The sequence below is a fragment of the Branchiostoma belcheri genome, unplaced genomic scaffold (assembly GCF_001625305.1).
Source record: "Branchiostoma belcheri isolate BF01 breed outbred unplaced genomic scaffold, Haploidv18h27 scaffold129, whole genome shotgun sequence".
Taxonomy (NCBI): domain Eukaryota; kingdom Metazoa; phylum Chordata; class Leptocardii; order Amphioxiformes; family Branchiostomatidae; genus Branchiostoma; species Branchiostoma belcheri.
Window position 1 is genome coordinate 277665 of NW_017802702.1, and position 12493 is coordinate 290157.

The following is a 12493-nucleotide window of genomic DNA, read 5'->3' on the forward strand; positions in this document are numbered from 1 at the left end:
CAAACCTTATTGGCGCGGCTTTTTAAGAGTCAAGTGGTAACTCTTCTATTAGCTATTTAAATGATTGCTGGTACAGTGTACCCGTCTCACACATGCGTAGATATGATAGTGGGGTTACTATATTGGAAGTCAGTCCGACTTTGGAAAACCTAGGTAGTTACACGTATCATTGAAATGATACATAAGGTACTTCGAAGACGACCCGACTTTTGCGTGTATCATTTATATGATACACGCGGAGGGCAGACCTTAATCGCCTTTGCGAGAAAGAGTACTCGCCAAAGGGTCAAGGATTTTTTGGAAGAAGTTGTGAAACCGTAACGGCTTTGCAAAGGTCACCTTTCTAGTTGATGATTAATTTATACTTATGTTTAAATCATGTGATTTCTGTATCCCACGTACTCATGCATGGTGTCCTATCAGCCTATATGGCCTTGGCGACAATATTTATACACTTCTACGCACTCCGAAGAAGCCTGGCTTTTACCTGTATGATTGCAATTATATACACGGGAGACGATTTTGCAACGATTGAGATTTTTAAAGTCGGACTGTCTTCATGCTGTCTAAGAACAATTTTGGTAAAAATTAGGTAATTTTCGGGGCGCAATATGATTCAGGTGAAAGTCGTGTTGTCGTCGACGTGTTTGCAACGATACAGGCAAAATGTATCGGCTATCGAATGATTGCTAGCGTACTCGTTTTTACACAAGTGCATACATGTCAGTGGCTCGTTCAGTTGAAGCAAAAGAGCCATATACTAGTATATAATTCTTGAGCATTCTTTCCCGAAAGGGTGAGTATTGCGCAGTACACTGCCCTTGGCTTGGCAGCGGCCCTTCGCCGGGTAATGACGTCGCTGGACGTGACCCGGAAACAGATGCAACCAGATACCGCGAAACCCCCATAGGGTGCGTATTTTGACGGAAATCCAATGGCGGAAACCTCGCCGAAAAATGGAAATGAGTCAACTTTGACGCTACAAAGCTCGTTTTTGTGTACAAGTGTGATCTTCAAGTGAACTTCCCGAGGTTCCCTGACTTGTAAGGATTATAACGACATATATTTTAGCCTGGCTTTCCCGATTCTGACTGCGCTATGATAAATTCTGTGAACCATGCTAAGGACTCATTTCGGCGGTTAACACGTACCCGGGCGTCCGCCATGTTGGCCAAGACGAAACTTCCGACTTTTACCGAAGATTATCGAGTGCACTTCCGGGATTTTCTTCCTAAAATAATATAACTTCAGACGTTGAAGTAATCATTTTATGGACGATTCGTACTCATTTTATTTTATTATTTTGTATCTTCTACCGTTCCTTTGAATTATAGAAATATTTTGCCTCACGATGATTTGACCTTTGACATAATTTACGCGCGAAGTTTCGACAGGAGTTTTTGTGTCGCTCAGGAGAAGAGTCAACAGTAGAGGTTGAAAATGGCACCTCTAAAAGTCGGCCTGTGTCCTGCACTGACCGTGGAAGTACTGAATTCTCTCCTGAATGCGGGTGTCAGAACAGGTGAATTCAACAAACTGTCCAACCCGTCCTAAACGCTCACGACAGGGATGGACAGTGTGTGTGGGGAGGGGGGTCGAATCTTGTATCCTCCAGTGAACGATATATTTTTGGCGACGTCTCAGGGAGGAGCCTAATGGTACAGTATTATGTGCAGTTTACAAGAATTCTAGGAATGGTACAGACATTTTGTCCACAGGCATGGAATGTCCACAGGAATGTCTCCGAGTTCTGTTTGCAATTGCTGGACACACATCTATGGCCACATTCCCTGGAAACCCTTGGGAAGACCTCTCTGCCCCGGATGGCCCTACTTTCTCTGACCCCTGGGCTCGTTCACTATACACTCAGGGAGGAGTGCACTGTATCTGTCTAGGCAGGTACCAAGGCTTCCTCAAAATAATGCCTTGCCATGCAAACAATAACCCTAACAGTAACAACAACCACCGTCGCCATGGAAATGTATGTTTTCATCGCCTGAGTGTGTTGTTGTACATGTAAGTTTGTAACGTTACATGTATTTAACAATAACGTTATATTTTTTCCTCCAGTGTCAGAATTTGTCTGTATGGACTTAGAGTTGATGATGACAAAGTGCGGCTGTGTGTCATACAAGGTACTTTCATATTTGTACACAAACAGTGATCAGATAATATGATGATTTTATTGACACTATCACTATACAACATATATGTGTAACGTTATCACTATTATTGACAAATCAGCTAATTTTGCTTCCTGAATAATCATTGTTGCAGTTCATTATTATAACAATGAATTATGACAATCGGCTACTTGGAGTAATTTAACGTTAGATATATGTATCTTTAAGTCTACTTTTGACTTTGTTCTATTGGGTTTCTCGCAGGTTTAATTTTGAAATACCCTTAAAGTTTGGGACACTTGACTCCACATGCAACTCCAACTTGGAAGTTTTAAAGTTTTTACAATACAAAGTTTGATAGAGAAAATAGAGTGGACTGTTTAGCTATGATTAGTTTTGATATCACCCATAACGAAAGACATGTAACTGTGTTTGACCATAGTTTGAGTAACATTAGTTCAGTGTTGTTATCACATGTCTGTCCCCAGGACCTAGTGGCAATCCGTAAGGTTCTCCTGGTGCAGTACTCAGCTTTTCCAGTAGGGGGCAGCAGCTGGTATGAAGAGATTCTGTCAACTACAGCAATCCTTAGTACAGGGAACTCCAGGTACAGACACAGGAAAAAAACACAATTTGTAATCCATAAATATCAATATCAGGTAGAGATCAAACTGTTACTTGGAGTTCAAAATAAAGTTTCACCAGAATTTACAATTTAATTTTTTTCTCAAACTCCATTAAAAATAGATCTAGCATTATTTAATATTTTTGCTTGTAAAATCAACCAAAAATCTTCAAGTGATTGTAAATTGAATTTGCTTCCATGTTTCAACATATTTGTGTCATTATCTCACATGTCTAACATTTATGTAACATAGTATGCGATAAAACAGTCCACACAAGGCACACTCAGTTTGTGGTACCACCACAAAATAACAGAATGTATTTTACATAATGTTCATGGCTGTGTTTACAGTTTTTGAAAACACTCGTACAATGTACTAGTATTATATTTTGGCACTTCCACTTCCTGAATTACTGTGACCATTAATTATGTTAGGGTTGATTTAAAACTTAATTACTTTCTAGAGAAAAAAACAGAAAATTGATTTTGTATATGATACCAATGTTACATAATGTTAATGCTTTAATCATTTCAGTGAGGTTTTTTGAGATACAGTGCCATTGATCATTTGTGCAACAATTTCCTCCTTATGTTGACTTTGTACAGACTGGATGATATGCTGGATGGTGGAATCTTCACAGGGGCGTTGACTGAACTTATTGGAGCTCCAGGAAGTGGCAAGACGCAGGTACATCTGAGTGGATTCTTATACTGTAATGCTTTCTTTTACTCCAAATCAATGGAAGCTAGTACATTCAGGGCTCGAAATTCATTTTTGGGAATGTACCCAATGAAGAAAATTTGGTGCTCCAAAAATTTTTTGGGTGTATCATATAAATTATAATACAGCTCCTCTTCTAAGCTTGAATCTGAAATGGGAGCTAAATTAAAAATCTTAGACAAGTACTACAACAAAGATTTTATTACTTTTCTGACCCTTAGATGCCACAAATATCCTGTATACTATTATATATCATATATATATATATACATTTAATAAGTACAAAGATACCTACAAAAATATTTGGGTGCACCTACAGAAAAAAATTGGGTGCACATGCACCCAGTATTTCGAGCCCTGACATTGTACTACCGGTATGTTAAATCTGCTTATTAAAGCTGTTGACAAATAACTAAGTAGCACATTTTAAAATTGTGATACAATTTAAATTTTGGTGCTACAACAAATAATGTCTGCCAATGTCCTGATGGCCTCCAATGTTCTTACCAGTGTCGGAAATTTGCTGCTCATGACAGACAAAAATTTTCCCTAATCTGTCATCTTTTAAGGATTAAGCTCGACATGACAAGATATGAATAGAGATGTCATTAATTTAAACTAAGCATAGTCTAGCAGCAAAATTTATCCTTCAAAATGCAGGAAATAGCATTTCAGGGGGGTGAGATTGCATAATTTTCCTGGAGAAGAAATTATGCACCTGGACCCCCCCTAGTGGTGCTCAATATGGTATTATATAAAACAAAATTCAGAAGGCAGGAAAAAATTTCAAGTTGGTTAAAACAATGGCCACAATGAAGTTAGATTAGAATGTTTCTTAAGTATGTACTTATGTGCTGTCTACTTTTGATTAGATCTGCATGAGTCTAGCGGTCCATGCTGCGTCCAGACTGGAGCAGAATGTCCTGTATGTGGACACTACAGGGGACTGCAGTGGACAAAGGTTACAGGACATACTGTACTACTCTACAGGCGACAGGGAGGTACTGTACAATGAGCACTTCATGTGTGTTGACTATGCAAATTAGGTCATCATTTGAATCATTGATGTCTGATTATGTTCTCCAATAAGGTACAACATCTCTAACATTGTACTGTATTGCATACAATGTATATTAGTACCAAAATTCAAGCAAGTCCATCATTGGCATCAATACTTAGTAACATTTTCAGTTAAACGTGCAAACACACAAACGCAACGTAAAACTGTACCCCTATGCAAGGTGAGTCTCCACTCCAGCATGGAGCTAACAACACAATTTATTTACGGAAGGGCCTTTATCAGACATTTTAGATACAAGTTACACTTAAAATGTTTCTTGGAGAGACATTCTTTTTGAACCGGCAGTTTTCTAACAAAAAGTACAATTTTATTTATGGTTTTATCAAATTATTTTGCTGTTTCAAATTTAGTTACAAAAGTAACGTTACATGTACTACAAGTATTAAGTTTTATCAAAGTCCATCTTTTTTGCCTGTAGAGTTCAACATTGTCCAGAATAGGGTTCAGGAGAATCTTTGACCCCTGGCAACTTCTGGATTTACTGCAGAAAACAAAGGCTGCTATTAGCAAACAGGTACATGTTACATCTCTTCTTGACGTTATCTGTAATCATGCAGGGTTTTCTGCATATTAAGCGTACTAGCACTGGTAAAGTTAGTATACATGATATAATTTAAATGTTAAATTCCCTTTCTCTATTGTCTCGGCTACGTACATGTAACATTGAAAGTGAGTATCAGACAAATTTCACCTACTGTTTCCTCATTCAGAAATTTCACTTAGTTTTTAATACTGAAAATTCTCTAATAATAATCATAATCTTTTCCTGTAGAGTGACCTGTTCTACTCCCAGTTGAAGCTGCTGATAGTGGACTCTGTTGCAGCTGTTATTTCTCCTACACTTGGAGGTCAGCAAACAGAAGGTGAGGTCATGTTAAGGTGGTTACAGTACACATACATGATTGTCATGTACATTGTACTTAATATATGCTGCATTGATGCCTGCAACAATTGAATTCTTCATGCCCACAACTTGATATTTTGATGTACGAAAATGGATCACCAGACTGAAAAAATTACCCAAAAGGCTGAAAATACTGTTGTATTGCCACCTACCACAACCAAACAACCCAATCAAATTTCAGGTCATTTGGGTTCAAAACCAGGACATAGATGTTCCAAGAATGATTGTTTTTAATAGCAAATGAATAAAATGATTTCAAAGGCCTGCAAGTAAAATAAGAATGTCCTGGGTACTTGATGATTTCATACCGAATTTCAAGAAATTGAATCCATATATATTTAACAAAATGGCAGGAGAGATATGACAAAAAAATATTTCTCTAATATTATAATAATAACTTTATTGCGCAACAATTGTACAGTGTACAAAGTATGGCATCTACTAAAGTAAGTACATGTCAACTACATTTTCATAAGGCTAATCTAATACAAAAGTGGGTGGCTAGTATGAGATAGGTATCAACTTATACAATCGTTTCTAATATTACATGTATAATGGTGTGAAGTGAAATATATAATACACTAAGTCTTGTGTTTCAGGTCATGCTATTCTGTTGAACATTTCCAGGCAGCTAAAAGTCTTGTCTAGTGAGCATGCTATTGCTGTTCTGGTGAGTTAATGTGCTAAAAAAATTCTAAATTTTCTTGATAATATTACATGGGCCTTAAATATATATATATATATGTATATGTTGAATATAGGAAAATATGTCATAAATGAAGGGTTTAAACTGTGACCAGCCTCGGCCAATATGTTAGCAATACCTTTACAGCTGGCCTGGCTCACATGTACATGTATGGCTTGCCTTCTTAAATAAATTATTAAGCTTTTGGCTTCATTTGCCTAGTGGGGTGTGGGGGGGTCCACCTCAAAGAAATTTGTATTTGAAACCCTGATCAATCAGACTGAGTGTGCTTTGAGAGTGTATTCTGTATTCAAAACTGTTGATCAGAAACATTTTGAACAGATTATTGTAATACAGAATGATTGGTCAGTGTTTTATCTATCTTTCCATCATCAACAGAATTTTGCTCAATCTGTCATCTTTGTTGGACACAAAATGGCGTGTAAACAGTAAAGGAATGGAAGGAGATGTCTTTTAACTAAGTTTAGTCAAATAGCAAAATATGCCCCTCAAAATGTAAAAAAATAGCGTTTCAGGGGGTCAAGATTTTAAAAATTGTCCTGGGGCCACTGCCCCTGGACTCACCTAGGATTGTCACACCTCTGGAGTAACACCTCACTTTATAATTTCAGGCTGGCTACAAAACTGGAATTGATGCAGCAAAAAGTGTCATGTTAGGCCACACCAATTTAATTTGTTGGTTCTCGGATTTGCCTCTTAATTTTTTTCTGATTTGCAAAAAAAAAAAAAGATCCTGGCTCTGAGTCTGAATCAACTAAAAAATGCTCAATCATATTTCCCCCTAACAGTTGAGGAAAGTCCCTCTCTTCCTAGTTGTTACAATTTTTCCATGTATGAATGCATTGGTTTGATTTCAAAGTTCCAAATTCATTGTTTAGATATTAACCCAGCCTTTTGTTTTGACTTTATGGCTCATTTCGTAGCATTTGGGGCTATAATTGGATGCCTAGAACTTGTTTTATTTTTTTTTTGCCCTGTCACTTTACATTTTTTCTGAAAAAATCCAAGAACCAGCAAATTGAATTGGTGTAGCCTTATGTTACCAGCACTAATAAACTTGGGACTGTTAAATGTTTTGTTTCCAGATGACCAACAATGTTGTTCAAGGTGAGTTGAGTGAGCCGTGGCCTGGTCTGGGTCGGTCCTGGCAGCACATCCCCGACACCAGACTGTTAGTACAGGGGACAGACAGTCCTGAACCTCAGGACAGACACATCAGTGTGATGAAAAGTCCACGGCTGGTGAGATTACCTTCTGTATATCTAATATATTAGTAATAATGACACCCCTCTCAAGGGATGATACGAGAGATATTCTTTATTAATTTCTATTCTTAAGAAAACAAAAATCCACGATGTCTACTACAATGTAACTTATAGTCTATCAATATGGACAGGTACTACATTTACATCTATTTACTATGTAACTATGTACCATGGGCTATGATACCAGTATTAGTAAGGCCATTAATTTGATTATATGGATGACATCTGCGTGCATGAATTTTTGGCAGTTTCCAAAAAAAAAGTTTTAGCCATACTGTAAATCGTACAAAACAGCTGCAAAATGAGCAAATATATATTGAAACTTAAAAAAATGTCGTAGAATGCCAAAATCAAACAAAAAAGACAAAAATGTAAAGAAATGAATTTGAAGAGTAGATTATTCGCCAAACCATACTCTGTGTCATTTGTTCAACCTTCAAAACCATGTAGATTTCATAATGAAAGTAACTTTTTTTTTGGCAAAATGAGCAAATATATACTGCAACTTAAAAAAATTTGCACGCTCGCATCAGTTTTAGGGTTCCCAGAGGATGTCATCCATATGATCAACTCAACATGGCCTAACCTTTGATACAGGTGTTCTCCCCCATGTGATAACACAGGGGTCTCCCAAATTTGCATGTGCTGATTTCAAAAACTTTTTGTTAGGGGACACCAAATTTTATTTGGTGAGTATGAAATAAATAGAATACAACGCGCATAATCCGCATCACCCTCAGTCCCAGCCATCCCTAGCTGTACGAGTTACTGTAACAGTTGTTAACATTGATACATTTAGTAGCATACAGAAACCTTCCTTATGGTCAAAACTCCAGTTTTTCCAATTCAAACACAGGGCCCGGCCGGGCAGCTTTTAGGAACAAAAACTAACTGTTACACAGTAACAATATACAAGACAACAAAGCACAGAAAAGTTTTTAATAATAATCATTAATATTCTTGATATAAATTGGTAATTTTTTGTGCATACATACAGCCTGGCCGGGCCCCGGTTTGGAAATGTGACCTAAGCATATTAAGTGAGTGTTGATGGTATTGTCCTTCTCCCACAGCCAAGGGGCCTGTCTACAACCCTGAGACTGTCAGCAGCAGGGATTCTGGATCTTCACACACACACAAGCCATGAGACACAGGGACAGGCGGGACAGTCAACATGGAAGACATGATCAGTGTTGTACTTCTTAGGTCATGGTCTGACATTATGATACCACACACTTACCAACTCAAAACAAGAATTCTAAGATTTCATACCTCCGCGTTATCATAAGTTTGTGTCAGTCATTGTACCTGCTACAATCGTTGTGCAATAAAGTTTGATTGAATAGAATATTCCAATCACTACATTGTATTATGAACTAGTCAAGAGCATTTTGTAATTGATTATGCAAATAAGGTTCTTGTTTATATAGATATCTTTTTATACCCTGAAATTAAATCTATGTCATACATATCAAATTCCTATTGTGGAAAAACACTGGCATTACTAGCTTGATTTCCTCACAGAATATTCAGTCACATAACTTGTATTATCTCATAGTATGGATTTCTGACCTATATGTGCAAAGTCATAAAAATTCATTCACCCTTCCTTGAGTTATATCATGTCATTAGTACCTGGTTATTCATGCTCTGCATGCATAGTGCTACAATCTGCACTGTCCCCAATTGCAAGAATTGTGAACTACGTGCATTTAATGATTATGTTTGCAAACTACATTGTCATGCACTACAACCTGAATTGTGCAACCAGTGCATAAGAGCAATTTGTTGGCCCTGTCAAGAGAAAACAATAGACACTATAGATTACTCACTCAGAATTACACAAGAATCCAAACAAAACATATTTTGTTTGAGGACACCAACTTTAGTCGCAGTTTCTTCCAGTGGTGCATTTTGCTACTATGCTAGCCAGGAATTTATTTTACCCACTCCACAAATTGCAGAAGACATAAGATACTTTGCAGCTAGGGGGCCCAAAATGTCATCATTTTGCGGTCATATCAATGGTAAGACCTACCTACAGATCAAATATTAAGACAATCAATTTATTTATAAGCCTTCTAGAGTTATCGTATTACACACACGCACACACACAGAGACGTCGACGGACACACATAAGATCGCTACCTAAAACATACTGGTAACCTTCTTGGTGAAGGTGATAAAAATTTAAGATCGCCGAACCAAGATCGGTGGATAGGCAAGGCTATAATACTATCCGGCATAGCGTCATTTCATGACTTCAATTTGACGTCAGTGTTCTTGCCCTTGCCATGGGCAACATAAGTCTTAGCAGACCTTAGCAGCTACCAAACGTTCCATGTAACTGTAAACAATGATCTGGTACATGCGGTATGCCCAGGTGCCATGGTTCTTTGTGTTCGTGGACGATGTTTTCACGATATCGATGCTTCACAAAGCTGTTGGCAATGGTCTGTTGCGAGGAGTACACTATGTCAACTACTCTTGAACAAAAGGGGAAATCCGATCTTTAAGTACAGGTTGCGAAAAGACTCGCGGCGGAATTCTGCGTACCATGAGTGGTTTGCAGCAGAAAGTACTGATCTTCCCATCGATATACTAAGGTTTGAAGTACCGACATGGCCATGTCCTGTAGTGTACGACTGTTGGTCAGCCTCTGTTATCTGTTGATGTGTCTACAGGTCGCTTCAACGCTAGACGGGTAAGATATATGTACATGTTTCACTTCCGTTACAAATGGACCAGAGTTATGCACGCTTGTGAATATCACCAGTATGTAAGAAACAGGAGACAGTAAAAGCCTTTCTGGTCCCGGGCCGGGGGTTCGAACCCACGAGCACCAGAGCTTCATAACCAGACGCTCTAACCTCTCCGCTAAAAGGTCTAGACCCCTTTGCCGGATCAGCTGCATCGTAGCGCGTATATAAACCCCCACTTACAAGTAGCATAATCTTTCTTGTCATAAACACGTAAACGGACGTTGTCTGTTGAAGCATTCGAGTTGTAAAGGTAGTGTCAGTTTTACATGAAGTCATATTGAGCAGTTACTTGACGAAATCAAACCGTTAGCAGCCGATATTCGAGGAATATCACACGGAAATAACAGGAATATAAAACATCATAGATCGCATTTCATCTTAGATGAATCACTTTGAATCCTAACACTGATTACATGTACATTACATGTGGTAACAGTCCTGGTTTCCATTTGGTGACAATCCTTTATGGAACACCCAATTGTAACACTTCATCGTAATCGTAAAGTACAAACACGCATCTATACTAAATTACAATTTTACCAAAGGTACGTATTCGGTACGCTTTGTTGAGGAGAGTATCATTGCATTCTACAATTCAGGAGGTATGTCAGTTATTAACAATCTGTTGTCACTTTTGTAGTGATTCGGATATGAGTTCTCCGACGTACACTGATATCTGAGTAGGACATGAAAGGAGCAAATTTGACTGTTTACGAGACGGAAATAATCGTCTGTGTGTGCGTGCGGGATACGAGTGGGAAACCACCGGAAAGGATGCCATGTGAACCGCTAAGGAGACCTGAACCATTCTATTAAACCCTGGCTCTTGAGTGGAACAGACTTGGCGCTACGGCATGTACTGCGAACAATTACGACTTGCCAAAGGACTATGGGAAAAACGGAACTCAAAAATGTTTAAGTTTCTTTTAAAAAAAAAACACAAAAAATAAACATACAAAGTTTACGTTCACTTTACAAACAAACAAACAAACAAACAAACTTGTGACCAGTAACAAATGAGATCTCTTGCCACTATGCAGCTTTTTATTGATTTTTAGAATCATGAATCCATGCAAATAGTCATGATTATCATGATCATGAGGGGTTTGTTTTCTGTAGAATAATACATACTGAAATGTCACTGTTGGATATTATTGTCCCTTCCACCTTTTATTTATTTTCCGTCATCTTTTCGTCACCTCCAATAAATTAGTTACACCCCTTCCAGATTTCGTCTCACAAGAGATGTGATTATGATGGTAAGATCCATAATTACTTAATGAAAGGCCTTGTTCCTAAATTGAACCTATTTTCCAGAACGTTTATCAAATTGCAATGTTCTTGCAGTCCGCCAGATGGTGTTTGCTACCGGATCGTAGAGCTCAGACAGCGGCAGCTCGCCTGTGAGTTGAGAACGTACTTCTACTTCAACTTCATATTGGCAACCAGGTACTGAAAACATCTTACTGCGTCTTTAGTTGCATGCTACTTCAGTTCAATAGGCCTTAGATAGGTGCTGATTGGAAAGGATAATCATATTTCACAATGGTATGGGTGAAATATTATAATATTATAACTAGAAAGGCCAATATTTGCTTTGGAGCAAATACAGCGATGGGTTCACCACATTTTACGACATGGCAGGGAAAGAATGAGAAACACAAGGGAAAACAATGATTTACATTGATATAACTATAATATGAAGTAACATACGACTAAAACAACAGTTGGATAGCTATTCCCTACTTTATTGGTTAGGATTTTTAATTGCATAATGCAAACTGTTGATGTTCAAAATAAAAATAACGTTCATGCCCCGCATTCCAATGCTGGAGCAGGAAAGCTTGAAATACCTACCAAAACACTTGAATACAGACATACTGTCAGTATGGAAATGCTCTGTGCAGGTGTTAATCAAGTTAAATCCCAACAGCCAATCAGCAAGAAATGCTCTGTGCAGGTGGAAATGCTCTGTGCAGTTGTTAATCAAGTTAAATCCCAACAGCCAATCAGCAAGAAGAATAGAGGAAAGCTGCATGCCTATTGGTTGATGCCCTGCATTCCATTGTGATGACTCATACCCAAACGTGGTAAACATGGCACACTAACACAGTAATACATTTGCTATAACACAGCCAAAAAACTCAAATAAAACCATTCTAAAAGCCTGTATCACAAAAATTTAAAAAACGCCTAGGGGTATTTGCCCACTGTACCTCCATACCAAATTTCAGGACCTTAGGCCCTAAAATGAAGAAGCTGAATCCATTTAAAAAATGGCAGGAGAAGAAGAAGAAGAAGGAGGA

At 38.1% G+C, this 12493-nt stretch overlaps 2 protein-coding genes across 3 annotated transcripts in view; one reads left to right on the forward strand and one right to left on the reverse strand.

Moving 5' to 3' along the window:
* LOC109463617 (eIF-2-alpha kinase activator GCN1-like) overlaps nucleotides 1-1186 on the reverse strand; it is an 87550-nt gene extending 86364 nt beyond the window's left edge. Inside the window, exon 1 of the mRNA XM_019760470.1 lies at nucleotides 1152-1186. The gene's annotated coding sequence lies outside the window, so the exon portion shown is untranslated. The remainder of the gene's footprint in view (nucleotides 1-1151) is intronic.
* Nucleotides 1-9024, forward strand: part of LOC109463622 (DNA repair protein RAD51 homolog 4-like) — a 9297-nt gene extending 273 nt beyond the window's left edge. The window contains exons 1-10 of one of the 2 annotated variants that reach the window (XM_019760478.1): nucleotides 1353-1522; nucleotides 2071-2135; nucleotides 2612-2730; nucleotides 3355-3436; nucleotides 4342-4470; nucleotides 4969-5064; nucleotides 5323-5413; nucleotides 6054-6124; nucleotides 7246-7401; nucleotides 8499-9022. In XM_019760478.1, the coding sequence (XP_019616037.1) occupies nucleotides 1441-1522; nucleotides 2071-2135; nucleotides 2612-2730; nucleotides 3355-3436; nucleotides 4342-4470; nucleotides 4969-5064; nucleotides 5323-5413; nucleotides 6054-6124; nucleotides 7246-7401; nucleotides 8499-8612 (1005 nt within the window). In that variant the 5' untranslated portion in view covers nucleotides 1353-1440 and the 3' untranslated portion in view covers nucleotides 8613-9022. Of the gene's footprint in view, nucleotides 1-1352; nucleotides 1523-2070; nucleotides 2136-2611; nucleotides 2731-3354; nucleotides 3437-4341; nucleotides 4471-4968; nucleotides 5065-5322; nucleotides 5414-6053; nucleotides 6125-7245; nucleotides 7402-8498 lie in introns of those variants that run through there. The other variant, XM_019760479.1, reaches the window with a different exon arrangement.
* The last annotated feature ends 3469 nt before the right edge of the window (nucleotides 9025-12493 follow it).